Here is a 21,073-nt window from a genome sequence, read left to right on the forward strand (position 1 = left end):
TTAGCTATTCTACCTTGCTGCAGTTAGCTATTCTACCTTACTGCAGTTAGCTATTCTACCTTGCTGCAGGTAGCTATTCTACCTTGCTGCAGTTAGCTATTCTAGCTGATATCGTTCTGACAAGTCCCAAAGTGTACCCTGTTTCTGGTGTATGTATTTAATAATACTTTGCTACAACATTTTTCAACTTTGTGTTCCTTTTTGTCTCTCAGGTATAAAGGTGATAAGTTGATCAGCCGTCGTCCAGAGTTCAACAGGATGCGCCTCCATCAGCACTATAACTTAGAGATCAGAGACGTCCACCCTGAGGATGCTGGGAACTACACCGTCCTCCTCAAGAACACCGCGGCCTTGCTGGAGAGGAGAATCACCATCACACTCATTGTCAACGGTAACCATCACCATAACCATCACGCTCATCGTCAACGGTAACCATCACCATAACATCACCCTCATCGTCAACGGTAACCATCACCATAACCATCACACTCATCGTCAACGGTAACCATCACCATTACCATCACACTCATCGTCAACGGTAACCATCACCATAACCATCAAACTCATCGTCGACGGTAACCATCACCATCACTCTCAGTGGTGTAGTTATTCTCAGCAGTGTAGTTGAACCCACACTCTCAGCGGTGTAGTTGAACCCACACTCTCAGTGGTGTAGTTGAACACTCTCAGCAGTGTAGTTGAACACTCTCAGCGGTGTAGTTGAACACTCTCAGCGGTGTAGTTGAACACTCTCAGCGGTGTAGTTGAACCCACACTCTCAGCAGTGTAGTTGAACCCACACTCTCAGTGGTGTAGTTGAACACTCTCAGCAGAGTAGTTGAACACTCTCAGTGGTGTAGTTGAACACTCTCAGCGGTGTAGTTGAACACTCTCAGCGGTGTAGTTGAACAGTCTCAGTGGTGTAGTTGAACACTCTCAGTGGTGTAGTTGAACACTCTCAGCGGTGTAGTTTAACACTCTCAGTGGTGTAGTTGAACATTCTCAGCGGTGTAGTTGAACACTCTCAGCGGTGTAGTTGAACCCACACTCTCAGCGGTGTAGTTGAACCCACACTCTCAGTGGTGTAGTTGAACACTCTCAGTAGTGTAGTTGAACACTCTCAGTGGTGTAGTTGAACACTCTCAGTGGTGTAGTTGAACACTCTCAGCGGTGTAGTTGAACACTCTCAGCGGTGTAGTTGAACACTCTCAGCGGTGTAGTTGACCACTCTCAGCGGTGTAGTTGAACACGCTCGGTGGTGTAGTTGAACACTCTCAGCAGTGTAGTTGAACACTCTCAGCAGTGTAGTTGAACGCTCTCAGTGGTGTAGTTGAACACTCTCAGCAGTGTAGTTGAACACTCTCAGCAGTGTAGTTGAACACTCTCAGTGGTGTAGTTGAACGCTCTCAGTGGTGTAGTTGAACACTCTCAGCGGTGTAGTTGAACCCACACTCTCAGCGGTGTAGCTGAACACTCTCAGTGGTGTAGTTGAACACTCTCAGTGGTGTAGTTGAACACTCTCAGTGGTGTAGTTGAACACTCTCAGCAGTGTAGTTGAACACGCTCGGCGGTGTAGTTGAACACTCTCAGCGATGTAGTTGAACCCACACTCTCAGCGGTGTAGCTGAACACTCTCAGTAGTTGAACACTCTCAGTGGTGTAGTTGAACACTCTCAGTGGTGTAGTTGAACACTCTCAGTGGTGTAGTTGAACACTCTCAGCGGTGTAGTTGGACACTCTCAGCGGTGTAGCTGACCACTCTCGGCAGTGTAGTTGAACACGCTCGGCGGTGTAGTTGAACACGCTCGGTGGTGTAGTTGAACACGCTCGGCGGTGTAGTTGAACACTCTCAGCGATGTAGTTGAACCCACACTCTCAGCGGTGTAGCTGAACACTCTCAGTAGTTGAACACTCTCAGTGGTGTAGTTGAACACTCTCAGTGGTGTAGTTGAACACTCTCAGTGGTGTAGTTGAACACTCTCAGCGGTGTAGTTGGACACTCTCAGCGGTGTAGCTGACCACTCTCGGCAGTGTAGTTGAACACGCTCGGCGGTGTAGTTGAACACGCTCGGTGGTGTAGTTGAACACGCTCGGCGGTGTAGTTGAACACTCTCGGCGGTGTAGTTGAACACTCTCGGTGGTGTAGTTGAACACGCTCGGCGGTGTAGTTGAACACGCTCGGCGGTGTAGCTGAACACTCTCGGTGGTGTAGTTGAACACTCTCGGTGGTATAGTTGAACACGCTCGGCGGTGTAGTTGAACACTCTCGGCGGTGTAGTTGAACACTCTCGGCAGTGTAGTTGAACACTCTCGGTGGTGTAGTTGAACACGCTCGGTGGTGTAGTTGAACACGCTCGGCGGTGTAGTTGAACACGCTCAGTGGTGTAGTTGAACACTCTCAGCGGTGTAGTTGAACACTCTCAGCAGTGTAATTTAGTGTAAATATTAGATGTACAGTACGAGTCAAAAGTTTGGAAACACCTACTCATTCAAGGGTTTTTCCAAGAGTGTGCAAAGCTGTCATCAAGGCAAAGGGTGGCTACTTGTAAATATATTTCGATTTTTTTAAACACTTTTTTGGTTACTACATGATTCCATATGTGTTATTTCATAGTTTTGATGTCTTCGCTATTATTCTACAATGTAGAAAAACCCTTGAATGGGTAGATGTGTCCAAACTTTTGACTCGTACTGTATGTATTTGACCAAAGTCTGATACTCTGATTAGAGTCTCCCTCGTCACTCTACCTTCCCCTTCCTCCTCCCTCCTCGTCGCTCTACCCCCCCCTCCCCCCTCAGTTCCCCCTCAGATCCATGAGAAGGAAATAGCGGCCCCCTCTAGCCCATATCGCCGTGGCAGCAGCCAGACCCTCACCTGTACAGGGTACGGACATCCCGCCCCCAACATCACCTGGCAGTGGAGGAGATGGAGTCCCTGTGGCCTCAACAGCACCCAACACATGTAAGACACACCCACACCTGTATATACAGTACACACAGCCCAGCCTGGAAGATTTACACACAACCCATACTGTTGTGGCTGTTTCTGTGAGTGTGAGTGTGAGTGTGAGTGTGAGTGTGAGTGTGAGTGTGGAGAGAGAGAGAGAGAGAGAAAGAGAGAGAGAGAGAGAGAGAGAGAGAGAGAGAGAGAGAGAGAGAGAGAGAGAGAGAGAGAGAGAGAGAGAGAGAGAGAGAGAGAGAGAGAGAGAGAGAGAGGTGATAGATAGACGTGGTGATAGATAGACGTGGTGATAGATAGCGGTGTATAGACGTCACCACGTCTATCTATCACCACGTCTATCTATCACCACGTCACCACGTCTATCTATCACCACGTCTATCTATCACCACGTCACCACGTCTATCTATCACCACGTCTATCTATCACCACGTCTATCTATCACCACGTCTATCTATCACCACGTCTATCTATCACCACGTCTATCTATCACCACGTCTATATATCACCACGTCTATCTATCACCACGTCTATCTATCACCACGTCTATCTATCACCACGTCTATCTATCACCACGTCTATCTATCACCACGTCTATCTATCACCACGTCTATCTATCACCACGTCACCACGTCTATATATCACCACGTCTATCTATCACCACGTCTATCTATCACCACGTCTATATATCACCACGTCACCACGTCTATCTATCACCACGTCTATATATCACCACGTCTATATATCACCACGTCTATCTATCACCACGTCTATCTATCACCACGTCACCACGTCTATCTATCACCACGTCTATATATCACCACGTCTATCTATCACCACGTCACCACGTCTATATATCACCACGTCTATATATCACCACGTCTATCTATCACCACGTCTATATATCACCACGTCACCACGTCTATCTATCACCACGTCTATATATCACCACGTCTATATATCACCACGTCTATCTATCACCACGTCTATCTATCACCACGTCTATATATCACCACGTCTATATATCACCACGTCTATATATCACCACGTCTATCTATCACCACGTCTATCTATCACCACGTCTATATATCACCACGTCTATCTATCACCACGTCTATCTATCACCACGTCACCACGTCTATATATCACCACGTCTATATATCACCACGTCTATATATCACCACGTCTATATATCACCACGTCTATATATCACCACGTCACCACGTCTATATATCACCACGTCTATATATCACCACGTCTATATATCACCACGTCTATCTATCACCACGTCTATATATCACCACGTCTATCTATCACCACGTCTATATATCACCACGTCTATCTATCACCACGTCACCACGTCTATATATCACCACGTCTATCTATCACCACGTCTATCTATCACCACGTCACCACGTCTATATATCACCACGTCTATATATCACCACGTCTATATATCACCACGTCTATATATCACCACGTCTATCTATCACCACGTCTATCTATCACCACGTCTATCTATCACCACGTCACCACGTCTATATATCACCACGTCTATATATCACCACGTCTATATATCACCACGTCTATCTATCACCACGTCTATCTATCACCACGTCTATCTATCACCACGTCTATCTATCACCACGTCTATCTATCACCACGTCTATCTATCACCACGTCACCACGTCTATCTATCACCACGTCTATCTATCACCACATCACCACGTCTATATATCACCACGTCTATCTATCACCACGTCTATCTATCACCACGTCTATCTATCACCACGTCTATCTATCACCACGTCTATCTATCACCACGTCTATCTATCACCACGTCTATCTATCACCACGTCTATATATCACCACGTCTATCTATCACCACGTCTATCTATCACCACGTCTATCTATCACCACGTCTATCTATCACCACGTCTATATATCACCACGTCTATCTATCACCACGTCACCACGTCTATCTATCACCACGTCTATCTATCACCACGTCTATATATCACCACGTCTATATATCACCACGTCTATCTATCACCACGTCACCACGTCTATCTATCACCACGTCTATATATCACCACGTCTATATATCACCACGTCTATCTATCACCACGTCTATATATCACCACGTCACCACGTCTATATATCACCACGTCTATATATCACCACGTCACCACGTCTATATATCACCACGTCACCACGTCTATATATCACCACGTCACCACGTCTATCTATCACCACGTCTATCTATCACCACGTCTATCTATCACCACGTCTATCTATCACCACGTCTATCTATCACCACGTCTATATATCACCACGTCACCACGTCTATCTATCACCACGTCTATATATCACCACGTCACCACGTCTATCTATCACCACGTCTATATATCACCACGTCACCACGTCTATATATCACCACGTCTATCTATCACCACGTCTATCTATCACCACGTCACCACGTCTATCTATCACCACGTCTATATATCACCACGTCTATCTATCACCACGTCACCACATCTATCTATCACCACGTCTATCTATCACCACGTCTATCTATCACCACGTCTATCTATCACCACGTCTATCTATCACCACGTCTATCTATCACCACGTCTATCTATCACCACGTCTATCTATCACCACGTCACCACGTCTGTCTATCACCACGTCTATCTATCACCACGTCTATATATCACCACGTCACCACGTCTATCTATCACCACGTCTATATATCACCACGTCTATCTATCACCACGTCTGTCTATCACCACGTCACCACGTCTATCTATCACCACGTCTATATATCACCACGTCTATATATCACCACGTCTGTCTATCACCACGTCTATCTATCACCACGTCTATCTATCACCACGTCTATCTATCACCACGTCTATATATCACCACGTCTATCTATCACCACGTCTATCTATCACCACGTCTATATATCACCACGTCTATCTATCACCACGTCTATCTATCACCACGTCTATCTATCACCACGTCTATCTATCACCACGTCTATATATCACCACGTCACCACGTCTATCTATCACCACGTCACCACGTCTATCTATCACCACGTCTATCTATCACCACGTCTATATATCACCACGTCACCACGTCTATCTATCACCACGTCTATCTATCACCACGTCACCACGTCTATCTATCACCACGTCTATCTATCACCACGTCACCACGTCTATATATCACCACGTCTATCTATCACCACGTCTATCTATCACCACGTCTATCTATCACCACGTCTATCTATCACCACGTCTATCTATCACCACGTCTATCTATCACCACGTCTATCTATCACCACGTCTATCTATCACCACGTCTATCTATCACCACGTCTATCTATCACCACGTCTATCTATCACCACGTCTATATATCACCACGTCTATATATCACCACGTCTATATATCACCACGTCTATATATCACCACGTCTATATATCACCACGTCTATCTATCACCACGTCTATATATCACCACGTCTATATATCACCACGTCTATATATCACCACGTCTATCTATCACCACGTCTATATATCACCACGTCTATATATCACCACGTCTATCTATCACCACGTCTATCTATCACCACGTCTATCTATCACCACGTCTATATATCACCACGTCTATATATCACCACGTCTATCTATCACCACGTCACCACGTCTATATATCACCACGTCTATATATCACCACGTCTATATATCACCACGTCACCACGTCTATCTATCACCACGTCTATCCATCACCACGTCTATATATCACCACGTCTATCTATCACCACGTCACCACGTCTATATATCACCACGTCACCACGTCTATCTATCACCACGTCTATCTATCACCACGTCTATATATCACCACGTCACCACGTCTATATATCACCACGTCACCACGTCTATATATCACCACGTCTATATATCACCACGTCACCACGTCTATCTATCACCACGTCTATATATCACCACGTCTATCTATCACCACGTCTATCTATCACCACGTCTATCTATCACCACGTCTATCTATCACCACGTCTATCTATCACCACGTCTATCTATCACCACGTCTATCTATCACCACGTCTATATATCACCACGTCACCACGTCTATCTATCACCACGTCTATCTATCACCACGTCTATCTATCACCACGTCTATCTATCACCACGTCTATCTATCACCACGTCTATCTATCACCACGTCTATCTATCACCACGTCTATCTATCACCACGTCTATCTATCACCACGTCTATCTATCACCACGTCTATCTATCACCACGTCTATCTATCACCACGTCACCACGTCTATCTATCACCACGTCTATCTATCACCACGTCTATCTATCACCACGTCTATATATCACCACGTCTATATATCACCACGTCTATATATCACCACGTCTATATATCACCACGTCTATATATCACCACGTCTATCTATCACCACGTCTATATATCACCACGTCTATATATCACCACGTCACCACGTCTATCTATCACCACGTCTATATATCACCACGTCTATCTATCACCACGTCTATCTATCACCACGTCTATATATCACCACGTCTATATATCACCACGTCTATCTATCACCACGTCTATCTATCACCACGTCTATATATCACCACGTCACCACGTCTATATATCACCACGTCACCACGTCTATCTATCACCACGTCACCACGTCTATCTATCACCACGTCTATCTATCACCACGTCTATCTATCACCACGTCTATATATCACCACGTCTATATATCACCACGTCTATATATCACCACGTCTATATATCACCACGTCTATATATCACCACGTCTATCTATCACCACGTCTATATATCACCACGTCTATATATCACCACGTCACCACGTCTATCTATCACCACGTCTATATATCACCACGTCTATCTATCACCACGTCTATCTATCACCACGTCTATATATCACCACGTCTATATATCACCACGTCTATCTATCACCACGTCTATCTATCACCACGTCTATATATCACCACGTCACCACGTCTATATATCACCACGTCACCACGTCTATCTATCACCACGTCACCACGTCTATCTATCACCACGTCTATCTATCACCACGTCTATCTATCACCACGTCTATATATCACCACGTCTATCTATCACCACGTCACCACGTCTATCTATCACCACGTCTATCTATCACCACGTCTATCTATCACCACGTCTATCTATCACCACGTCTATATATCACCACGTCTATCTATCACCACGTCTATCTATCACCACGTCTATCTATCACCACGTCTATCTATCACCACGTCTATATATCACCACGTCACCACGTCTATATATCACCACGTCACCACGTCTATCTATCACCACGTCACCACGTCTATCTATCACCACGTCTATATATCACCACGTCTATATATCACCACGTCTATCTATCACCACGTCTATATATCACCACGTCTATCTATCACCACGTCTATCTATCACCACGTCTATCTATCACCACGTCTATATATCACCACGTCACCACGTCTATCTATCACCACGTCTATATATCACCACGTCTATCTATCACCACGTCTATCTATCACCACGTCTATATATCACCACGTCTATATATCACCACGTCTATCTATCACCACGTCTATCTATCACCACGTCTATATATCACCACGTCTATCTATCACCACGTCTATCTATCACCACGTCTATATATCACCACGTCTATATATCACCACGTCTATATATCACCACGTCTATCTATCACCACGTCTATCTATCACCACGTCTATCTATCACCACGTCTATATATCACCACGTCTATCTATCACCACGTCTATATATCACCACGTCTATCTATCACCACGTCACCACGTCTATCTATCACCACGTCTATATATCACCACGTCTATCTATCACCACGTCTATCTATCACCACGTCTATCTATCACCACGTCACCACGTCTATATATCACCACGTCTATCTATCACCACGTCACCACGTCTATATATCACCACGTCTATCTATCACCACGTCACCACGTCTATATATCACCACGTCTATCTATCACCACGTCACCACGTCTATCTATCACCACGTCTATCTATCACCACGTCTATATATCACCACGTCTATATATCACCACGTTTATATATCACCACGTCTATCTATCACCACGTCTATATATCACCACGTCTATCTATCACCACGTCACCACGTCTATCTATCACCACGTCTATCTATCACCACGTCTATATATCACCACGTCTATCTATCACCACGTCACCACGTCTATCTATCACCACGTCTATATATCACCACGTCACCACGTCTATCTATCACCACGTCACCACGTCTATCTATCACCACGTCTATATATCACCACGTCTATCTATCACCACGTCTATATATCACCACGTCTATCTATCACCACGTCTATCTATCACCACGTCTATCTATCACCACGTCACCACGTCTATATATCACCACGTCTATATATCACCACGTCTATCTCTCACCACGTCTATCTATCACCACGTCTATATATCACCACGTCACCACGTCTATATATCACCACGTCACCACGTCTATCTATCACCACGTCACCACGTCTATCTATCACCACGTCACCACGTCTATCTATCACCACGTCTGTCTATCACCACGTCTATCTATCACCACGTCTATCTATCACCACGTCTATCTATCACCACGTCTATCTATCACCACGTCTATCTATCACCACGTCACCACGTCTATCTATCACCACGTCTATATATCACCACGTCTATATATCACCACGTCTATATATCACCACGTCACCACGTCTATCTATCACCATGTCACCACGTCTATCTATCACCACGTCTATATATCACCACGTCACCACGTCTATCTATCACCACGTCTATCTATCACCACGTCTATCTATCACCACGTCTATCTATCACCACGTCTATCTATCACCACGTCTATATATCACCACGTCACCACGTCTATCTATCACCACGTCTATCTATCACCACGTCTATCTATCACCACGTCTATCTATCACCACGTCTATCTATCACCACGTCTATCTATCACCACGTCACCACGTCACCACGTCACCACGTCTATATATCACCACGTCACCACGTCTACATATCACCACGTCTATCTATCACCACGTCTATATATCACCACGTCTATATATCACCACGTCTATATATCACCACGTCTATATATCACCACGTCACCACGTCTATATATCACCACGTCACCACGTCTATCTATCACCACGTCTACTCTCCACACCCCTCTTATTGTCGGAGAGAAACTTTTGCAGGTTTAAAGCTTAGTGGGTGTGTCAGGGTCAGAGGATCCTAATTGTAAACTTGATCAAAATCATTTTAAATCAAATGCATTTATAAATCCCTTCTTACATCAGCTGATATCTCAAAGTGCTGTACAGAAACCCAGCCTAAAACCCCAAACAGCAAGCAATGCAGGTGTAGAAGCACGTTGGCTGGGAAAAACTCCCTAGAAAGGCAGGAACCTAGGAAGAAACCTAGAGAGGAACCAGGCTATCAGGCTATAGACGTGGTGATATATAGACGTGGTGATATATAGACGTGGTGATGCAAAATGACCTCCAGCAGGCCACAAATGGGTCTTTACTTACAGCGGTGATGTGGCTGTGATGTGTGGTGGTCTTTACTTACAGCGGTGATGTGGCTGTGATGTGTGGTGGTCTTTACTTACAGCGATGATGTGGCTGTGATGTGTGGTGGTCTTTACTTACAGCGATGATGTGGCGGTGATGTGTGGTGGTCTTTACTTTCAGCGGTGATGTGGCGGTGATGTGTGGTGGTCTTTACTTACAGCGGTGATGTGGCTGTGATGTGTGGTGGTCTTTACTTTCAGCGGTGATGTGGCGGTGATGTGTGGTGGTCTTTACTTTCAGCGGTGATGTGGCGGTGATGTGTGGTGGTCTTTACTTACAGCGATGATGTGGCTGTGATGTGTGGTGGTCTTTACTTACAGCGATGATGTGGCTGTGATGTGTGGTGGTCTTTACTTTCAGCGGTGATGTGGCTGTCTGTAAGTGGATGAGAGAGTCTGGTAAATGACCGACCATGTAAACGTATGGAAATGACTGGAACATTGGATTGTTCCCAAAATGTGTGCTATCTGTTGGTCCTGTTCTGTTCTACACCGAGGACCACATCGGAATGGATCTATCGCTGCGTCATCCTCTGGTTGTTGTTTTTTTGTGTTTTTAAATTGTTTTAAATTCTACAAATTGTTTTACCTTAAAAAAAAAAATAATCTGTCAATCAAGCAATCAATCAACCTCTCAAAGTAGTGCACTATATAGGGAATAGGGTGCCTACGGGCCGTGGTGAAAGACTCTGTCGTTGTGTTTTGTAGGAGTCGGAGGGATCGTAAAGGGCGTAGCGACAGCGTCTCAGACTGTCAGAACTGGCAGGACCTGGACTCGCAGAACGCCGTGAATAAAATAGAAAACATCGAGACGTCAGTCGAAGTGGTGGACGGGAGGCAGAAGGTTGGTTCTCACTCCCTGCACTTAACAACACTACAAATGTTATCTGAATGTTATCTGAATGTTATCTGAATGTTAGCCGAATGTTACCTAAACGTTGGCTGAATGTTGGCTGAATGTTAGCTGAATGTTAGCTGAATGTTAGCTGAATGTTAGCTGAATGTTGTCTGAACGTTGTCTGAATGTTATCTGAACGTTATATGAATGTTGAATCATGACCATGTTATTATATTATTGTAGGCTATCATCTGGGGCATGTTCTGGCCACCCCTCATAGCCTGGTTCCTCTCTAGGTTTCTTCCTAGGTTTTGGCCTTTCTAGGGAGTTTTTCCTAGCCACCGTGCTTCTACACCTGCATTGCTTGCTGTTAGGGGTTTTAGGCTGGGTTTCTGTACAGCACTTTGAGATATCAGCTTATATACGAAGGACTTTATAAATATATTTGATTTAAAATGATTTTGATCAAGTTTACAATTAGGATTTTAGGAAGTAATACATTTATTTTGTTGCTTGCGGTTTTAAACTGAATTGTACACCAATTTACAATCATAGATTGATGATTTAGTAAAGCTTTAGTATCTCAGAGATAGGACAGGAAGATTGTCCCTTAGACTAGTTGGCAGGACAACTCTTAGTGTCCCTAACCATGAACTGGAAAGTTTGTACCTAAGTGTCCCAAATAGTGAACTGTGTGGCAGTATTTGTCAATCAGAGAGAAGAGAGGGCAAGTGTTCCGTTTCCACACCAGAAATATTTTGAACCCTCTTCCTGAGCACACTTCCTGAGGGAAATGGGAATAAACACACACACACACACACACACACACACACACACACACACACACACACACACACACACACACACACACACACACACACACACACACACACACACACACACACACACACACACCGACGAACGGACACTCACACACACAGACGAACGGACACTCACACACACACACACACACACAAATAAAAACGCACACACAGCGAATGTCCTGTTGTGGGTCACACCTGTGAGGTCAGTTCCTGTTGTGAGGGAGTGTCAGGCGTGGCAGCGGAAAGGTTTGAGTCACGTCAACTTCTACAGAGACCGTGTTCTCATCGACCATCAACCAGCAGAACACAGCCACACCAGGCCAACAAGAGCCAGAGTAGCATGGAATCAACCAGGACAACCAGAACCAGAGTAGCATGGAATCAACCAGGACAACCAGAACCAGAGTAACATGGAATCAACCAGGACAACCAGAACCAGAGTAGCATGGAATCAACCAGGACAACCAGAACCAGAGTAGCATGGAATCAACCAGGACAACCAGAACCAGAGTAACATGGAATCAACCAGGACAACCAGAACCAGAGTAGCATGGAATCAACCAGGCCAACCAGAACCAGAGTAGCATGGAATCAACCAGGCCAACCAGAACCAGAGTAGCATGGAATCAACCAGGACAACTAGGACAACCAGAACCAGAGTAGCATGGAATCAACCAGGACAACTAGGACAACAAGAGCCAGAGTAGCATGGAATCAACCAGGACAACCAGGACAACAAGAGCCAGAGTAGCATGGAATCAACCAGGACAACCAGAACCAGAGTAGCATGGAATCAACCAGGCCAACCAGAACCAGAGTAGGATGGAATCAACCAGGCCAACCAGGACAACCAGAACCAGAGTAGCATGGAATCAACCAGGACAACCACAACCAGAGTAGATACTAGTGGATTGATTGAGTGTGTATTCCAGGTCAGGGTTCAAAGTCCCAGTCAGTTGTCTAGTCTAGTAAACCCCTCAAGGCATAATAAAACATGCAGAACCCATCTTCCTTCCCTGTTCAGCATTTTCAATGTAATAGCAGATGTATTTAGTATGGAAGCCATGTTGTATTGAAACCTGTCTTTCTCTCTAGATAGTCAGCAGGCTGGTGATGCAGAATGTTTATACCCTCCTCTCCTCTCCTCTTCTCTCCTCACGCCTCCGCGCCTCTCTTCTCCTCACGCCTCCTCTCCTCTCCTCTCCTCTCCTCTCCTCTCTTCTCTTCTCCTCACGCCTCCTCTCCTCTCCTCTCCTCATGCCTCCCCTCCTCTCCTCTCCTCTCCTCTCCTCTCCTCTCCTCTCTTCTCCTCACGCCTCCTCTCCTCTCCTCTCCTCTCCTCTCTTCTCTTCTCCTCACGCCTCCTCTCCTCTCCTCTCCTCACGCCTCCTCTCCTCTCCTCTCCTCACGCCTCCTCTCCTCTCCTCTCCTCTCTCCTCTCCTCTCCTCTCGCCTCCTCTCCTCTCCTCTCCTCTCCTCTCCTCTCCTCTCCTCTCCTCTCCTCTCTAGATAGTCAGCAGGCTGATGATCCAGAACGCCAGTGTATCAGTCATGTATAAATGTTCTGCTGACAACAAAGTGGGTAAAGACCAAAGGCTGATCTACTTCTATGTGACCAGTGAGTATTTCAACGTATTTCCTTCTCTTGGTTTAGCACCCGAAGTACTATACAGTAATATGCAGTATATATACATTAATAAATAGATCTGCCATTTTGTAATAGTAGTAGTAATAGTTTGTGTAGTAGTACAACAGCAAAAAACACTTTGAACCATAGAGCCCTCAAAATCATAAACAAAATAATCTAATCCCCTCCTCCCTCACTCCCCCCTCTTTCAATCATCCCTCCCACCCTCCTCCCTCCCTCACTCCCCCCTCCCTCACTCCCTCACTCACCTCCCTCCCTCCCCCCTCCCCCTTCCCCCCCTCCCTCCTTCCCCCCTCCCTCCCTCCCCCCCCTCCCTCCTTCCCCCCTCCCTCCCTCCCTCCTTCCTCCCTCGCTCCCTGCCCCCCTCCCTCACCCCCCCTCCTCCCTCCCCCCATCCCTCCCTCCCCCCTCCCTCCTCCAGCTATCCCAGAAGGGTTCAGTGTAGAGCTGGGTCCGTCTGAGGAACCTCTGGAGCAGGAGGAGGTGTCGCTAAGCTGCATCGCTGACAACTACACCTACGAACAGCTCACCTGGTACAGACTGGACCCACAGGTAACAGCTCACCTGGTACAGACTGGACCCACAGGTAACAGCTCACCTGGTACAGACTGGACCCACAGGTAACAGCTCACCTGGTACAGACTGGACCCACAGGTAACTGTACACCTGGTACAGACTGGACCCACAGGTAACAGCTCACCTGGTACAGGCTGGACCCACAGGTAATAGCTCACCTGGTACAGGCTGGACGCACAGGTAACAACTCACCTGGTACAGACTGGACCCACAGGTAACAGCTCACCTGGTACAGACTGGACCCACAGGTAACAGCTCACCTGGTACAGACTGGACCCACAGGTAACAGCTCACCTGGTACAGACTGGACCCACAGGTAACAGCTCACCTGGTACAGACTGGACCCACAGGTAACAGATCACCTGGTACAGACTGGACCCACAGGTAACATCTCACCTGGTACAGACTGGACCCACAGGTAACAGCTCACCTGGTACAGACTGGACCCACAGGTAACAGCTCACCTGGTACAGACTGGACCCACAGGTAACAGCTCACCTGGTACAGACTGGACCCACAGGTAACAGCTCACCTGGTACAGACTGGACCCACAGGTAACAGCTCACCTGGGACAGACTGAACCCAGAGGTAACAGCTCACCTGGGACAGATTGAACCCACAGGTAACAGCTCACCTGCTTTAGATTGAACCCACAGGTAACAGCTCACCTGCTTTAGATTGAACCCACAGGTAACAGCTCACCTGGGACAGATTGAACCCACAGGTAACAGCTCACCTGGGACAGATTGAACCCACAGGTAACAGCTGACCTGCTTTAGATTGAACCCACAGGTAACAGCTCACCTGGTACAGACTGAACCCACAGGTAACAGCTCACCTGGTACAGACTGAACCCACAGGTAACAGCTCACCTGGTATAGATTGAACCCAGAGGTAACAGCTCACCTGGGACAGACTGAACCCACAGGTAACAGCTCACCTGGGACAGACTGAACCCACAGGTAACAGCTCACCTGGGACAGACTGAACCCACAGGTAACAGCTCACCTGGTATAGATTGAACCCAGAGGTAACAGCTCACCTGGGACAGACTGAACCCACAGGTAACAGCTCACCTGCTTTAGATTGAACCCACAGGTAACAGCTCACCTGCTTTAGATTGAACCCACAGGTAACAGCTCACCTGGGACAGATTGAACCCACAGGTAACAGCTCACCTGGGACAGATTGAACCCACAGGTAACAGCTGACCTGCTTTAGATTGAACCCACAGGTAACAGCTCACCTGGTACAGACTGAACCCACAGGTAACAGCTCACCTGGTACAGACTGAACCCACAGGTAACAGCTCACCTGGTATAGATTGAACCCAGAGGTAACAGCTCACCTGGGACAGACTGAACCCACAGGTAACAGCTCACCTGGGACAGACTGAACCCACAGGTAACAGCTCACACCTGGACAGACTGAACCCACAGGTAACAGCTCACCTGGTATAGATTGAACCCAGAGGTAACAGCTCACCTGGGACAGACTGAACCCACAGGTAACAGCTCACCTGGGACAGACTGAACCCAGAGGTAACAGCTCACCTGGGACAGATTGAACCCAGAGGTAACAGCTCACCTGCTTTAGATTGAACCCACAGGTAACAGCTCACCTGGTACAGACTGAACCCACAGGTAACAGCTCCCCTGGTATAGATTCAACCCAGAGGTAACAGCTCACCTGGGACAGACTGAACCCACAGGTAACAGCTCACCTGCTTTAGATTGAACCCACAGGTAACAGCTCACCTGGGACAGACTGAACCCACAGGTAACAGCTCACCTGCTTTAGATTGAACCCACAGGTAACAGCTCACCTGGTACAGACTGAACCCACAGGTAACAGCTCACCTGGTATAGATTGAACCCAGAGGTAACAGCTCACCTGGGACAGACTGAACCCACAGGTAACAGCTCACCTGGGACAGACTGAACCCACAGGTAACAGCTCACCTGGTATAGATTGAACCCAGAGGTAACAGCTCACCTGGGACAGACTGAACCCACAGGTAACAGCTCACCTGCTTTAGATTGAACCCACAGGTAACAGCTCACCTGGGACAGACTGAACCCACAGGTAACAGCTCACCTGCTTTAGATTGAACCCACAGGTAACAGCTCACCTGGTACAGACTGAACCCACAGGTAACAGCTCACCTGGTACAGACTGAACCCACAGGTAACAGCTCACCTGGTATAGATTGAACCCAGAGGTAACAGCTCACCTGGGACAGACTGAACCCACAGGTAACAGCTCACCTGGGACAGACTGAACCCACAGGTAACAGCTCACCTGGTATAGATTGAACCCAGAGGTAACAGCTCACCTGGGACAGACTGAACCCACAGGTAACAGCTCACCTGGGACAGACTGAACCCAGAGGTAACTGTACACCTGGTACAGACTGAACCCACAGGTAACAGCTCACCTGGGACAGACTGAACCCACAGGTAACAGCTCACCTGGGACAGACTGAACCCAGAGGTAACAGTTCACCTGGAACAGATTGAACCCAGAGGTAACAGCTCACCTGGTACAGCCTGAACCCACAGGTAACAGCTCACCTGGTATAGATTGAACCCACAGGTAGAGAGAATGGCACACTGAATGTTCTTAATGCTACAGTAGTTATGTTTGGTTGTGAATGTCAAGTTAATATCCCAAATCTTGACAATTCCATTGTAAACGTGTTGATGGATTTTGGTAAGACAACACAAAACCGATCTGGGACCCAGGCTAGTAGAATAGTAAGCCAGGACAGGAAGAACAGTATGACTGACTCATCCCTCCTCTCTCTCTGTCTCTGTCTCTGTCTCTGTCTCTCTGTCTCTCTGTCTCTCTGTCTATCTGTCTCATGGTCTCTCTATCTCTCTGTCTCTGTCTCTGTCTCTCTCTCTGTCTCTCTGTCTCTCTGTCTCTGTCGCTGTCTCTCTGTCTTTCTGTCTCTCTGTCTCTCTCTGTCTCTGTCTCTCTGTCTTTCTGTCTCTCTGTCTCTCTCTGTCTCTGTCTCTCTCTCTCTCTCTGTCGTTCTCTCTGTCTCTCTCTCTCTCTCTCTCTCTCTCTCTCTCTCTCTCTCTCTCTCTCTCGCTCGCTCTCTCTCTGCCTCTCTCTCTCTCTCTCTCTCTCTCTCTCTCTCTCTCTCTCTCTCTCTCTCTCTCTCTCTCTCTCTCTCTCTCTCTCTCTCTCTCTCTCTCTCTCTCTCTCTCGCTCGCTCGCTCGCTCTCTCTCTCTCTCTCTCTCTCTCTCCTCGTCCTCTCTCTCTCTCTCTCTCTCATCTCTTCTCTCTCTCTCTCTCTCTCCTCTCTCTCTCTCTCCTCTCTCTCTCTCCTCTCTCTCTCTCTCTCTCTCTCTCTCCTCTCTCTCTCTCTCTCTCCAGGCGCTGCATGATGAGAGTGGTAAACCTCTGGAGCTGGACTGTCGTAGTGTCCATCTGTACGCTGACCGCCTGGATGGACAACTGACCTATCAGGAGCGGTCTAACAGCTGGGTCCTGGAGATGACTATAGCTAGCATCACGCTACAGGACGAAGGGAACTATGTCTGTGAGGTTCAGAACAGGAGGAGCCAAGAGAAGCACTGTCTACGCAAATACATATCGGTTAAAGGTGAGAGGGAGAGAAACACTGTCTACTCAAATACATATCGGTTAAAGGTGAGAGGGAGAGAAACACTGTCTACTCAAATACATATCGGTTAAAGGTGAGAGGGAGAGAAACACTGTCTACTCAAATACATATCGGTTAAAGGTGAGAGGGAGAAAAACACTGTCTACGCAAATACATATCGGTTAAAGGTGAGAGGGAGAAACACTGTCTGTTCCCCTAGAGGAAGGGGTTAAACATACACTAGTCCCCTAGAGGAAGGGGTTAAACACACACTAGTCCCCTAGAGGAAGGGGTTAAACATACACTAGTCCCCTAGAGGAAGGGGTTAAACATACACTAGTCCCCTAGAGGAAGGGGTTAAACACACACTAGTCCCCTAGAGGAAGGGGTTAAACATACACTAGTCCCCTAGAGGAAGGGGTTAAACACACACTAGTACCTCAAAGGGGTTAACCATACACTAGTCCCCTAGAGGAAGGGGTTAAACATATACTAGTCCCCTAGAGGAAGGGGTTAAACATACACTAGTCCCCTAGAGGAAGGGGTTAAACATACACTAGTCCCCTAGAGGAAGGGGTTAAACACACACTAGTCCCCTAGAGGAAGGGGTTAAATATACACTAGTCCCCTAGAGGAAGGGGTTAAACACACACTAGTCCCCTAGAGGAAGGGGTTAAACATACACTAGTCCCCTAGAGGAAGGGGTTAAACACACACTAGTACCTCAAAGGGGTTAACCATACACTAGTCCCCTAGAGGAAGGGGTTAAACATATACTAGTCCCCTAGAGGAAGGGGTTAAACATACACTAGTCCCCTAGAGGAAGGGGTTAAACACACACTAGTCCCCTAGAGGAAGGGGTTAAACATACACTAGTCCCCTAGAGGAAGGGGTTAAACATATACTAGTCCCTCAAAGGGGTTAAACATATACTAGTCCCTCAAAGGGGTTAACCATACACTAGTCCCCTAGAGGAAGGGGTTAAACATACACTAGTCCCCTAGAGGAAGGGGTTAAACATACACTAGTCCCCTAGAGGAAGGGGTTAAACATATACTAGTCCCCTAGAGGAAGGGGTTAAACACACACTAGTCCCCTAGAGGAAGGGGTTAAACATACACTAGTCCCCTAGAGGAAGGGGTTAAACATACACTAGTCCCCTAGAGGAAGGGGTTAAACATCCACTAGTCCCCTAGAGGAAGGGGTTAAACATACACTAGTCCCCTAGAGGAAGGGGTTAAACATACACTAGTCCCCTAGAGGAAGGGGTTAAACACACACTAGTCCCTCAAAGGGGTTAAACATACACTAGTCCCCTAGAGGAAGGGGTTAAACATATACTAGTCCCCTAGAGGAAGGGGTTAAACATACACTAGTCCCCTAGAGGAAGGGGTTAAACATATACTAGTCCCTCAAAGGGGTTAAACATACACTAGTCCCCTAGAGGAAGGGGTTAAACATATACTAGTCCCCTAGAGGAAGGGGTTAAACATATACTAGTCCCTCAAAGGGGTTAAACATATACTAGTCCCCTAGAGGAAGGGGTTAAACACACACTAGTCCCCTAGAGGAAGGGGTTAAACACACACTAGTCCCCTAGAGGAAGGGGTTAAACACACACTAGTCCCCTAGAGGAAGGGGTTAAACACACACTAGTCCCCTAGAGGAAGGGGTTAAACATATACTAGTCCCCTAGAGGAAGGGGTTAAACATATACTAGTCCCTCAAAGGGGTTAAACATCCACTAGTCCCCTAGAGGAAGGGGTTAAACACACACTAGTCCCCTAGAGGAAGGGGTTAAACAAACACTAGTCCCCTAGAGGAAGGGGTTAAACACACACTAGTCCCCTAGAGGAAGGGGTTAAACACACACTAGTCCCCTAGAGGAAGGGGTTAAACAAACACTAGTCCCCTAGAGGAAGGGGTTAAAAACACACTAGTCCCCTAGAGGAAGGGGTTAAACATACACTAGTCCCCTAGAGGAAGGGGTTAAACATATACTAGTCCCCTAGAGGAAGGGGTTAAAAACACACTAGTCCCCTAGAGGAAGGGGTTAAACATATACTAGTCCCCTAGAGGAAGGGGTTAAAAACACACTAGTCCCCTAGAGGAAGGGGTTAAATATACACTAGTCCCCTAGAGGAAGGGGTTAAACATCCACTAGTCCCCTAGAGGAAGGGGTTGAACATACACTAGTCCCCTAGAGGAAGGGGTTAAACACACACTAGTCCCTAATTTCCACACTAACGCTTCATTCATGTCCAGTCCTTTCACCTTAATTCTCTACCTCCCTCCCTCCCTCCCTCCCTCCCTCCCTCCCTCCCTCCCTCCCTCCCTCCCTCATCCCTCCCTTCCTCCCTCCCTCCCTCCCTCCCTCCCTTCCTCCCTCCCTCCCTCCCTCCCTCCCTCCCTCCCTCTATCCCTCCCTCTATCCCTCCCTCATCCCTCCCTCCCTCCCTCCCTCCATCCCTCCTGCTCTTCTCTCTCTCCTGACAGACCACAGCCTCACAGATTGGTCTCTTTGCCCTTCAGTCAATTTTGGAATTAACTATTTCTTTTCATCTCCCCCTCTCTCTCCTCTCCTTTCCTCTCTTCTCCTCTCTCTATCCTTTCCTCTCCTCTCTCTTTCTCATTCTATCTCTCTCCTCTCCTCTCCTCTCTCTTTCCTCTCCTCTCCTCTCCTCTCCTCTCTCTTTCCTCTCCTCTCCTCTCTCTTTCCTCTCCTCTCCTCTCTCCTCTCTCTCTTCTCTCCTCTCTCTTTCCTCTCCTTTCCTTTCCTCTCTTCTCCTCTCTCTATCCTTTCCTCTCCTCTCTCTCTTTCCTCTCTTTATCTCTCTCTCTTTCTCATTCTATCTCTCTCCTC

General features: G+C 47.1%; 1 protein-coding gene across 2 annotated transcripts in view; it reads left to right on the forward strand.

Moving 5' to 3' along the window:
- flt4 (fms related receptor tyrosine kinase 4) overlaps nucleotides 1–21,073 on the forward strand; it is a 185,904-nt gene that overhangs the window by 127,641 nt on the left and 37,190 nt on the right. For both annotated transcript variants that reach the window (XM_055888029.1, XM_055888030.1), the window contains exons 9-14: nucleotides 213–391; nucleotides 2,800–2,962; nucleotides 11,419–11,554; nucleotides 13,882–13,990; nucleotides 14,442–14,572; nucleotides 17,982–18,210. In XM_055888029.1, coding sequence (XP_055744004.1) covers nucleotides 213–391; nucleotides 2,800–2,962; nucleotides 11,419–11,554; nucleotides 13,882–13,990; nucleotides 14,442–14,572; nucleotides 17,982–18,210 — 947 coding nt within the window. The remainder of the gene's footprint in view (nucleotides 1–212; nucleotides 392–2,799; nucleotides 2,963–11,418; nucleotides 11,555–13,881; nucleotides 13,991–14,441; nucleotides 14,573–17,981; nucleotides 18,211–21,073) is intronic.

This window comes from Salvelinus fontinalis, chromosome 29 (assembly GCF_029448725.1).
Source record: "Salvelinus fontinalis isolate EN_2023a chromosome 29, ASM2944872v1, whole genome shotgun sequence".
Lineage (NCBI taxonomy): Eukaryota > Metazoa > Chordata > Actinopteri > Salmoniformes > Salmonidae > Salvelinus > Salvelinus fontinalis.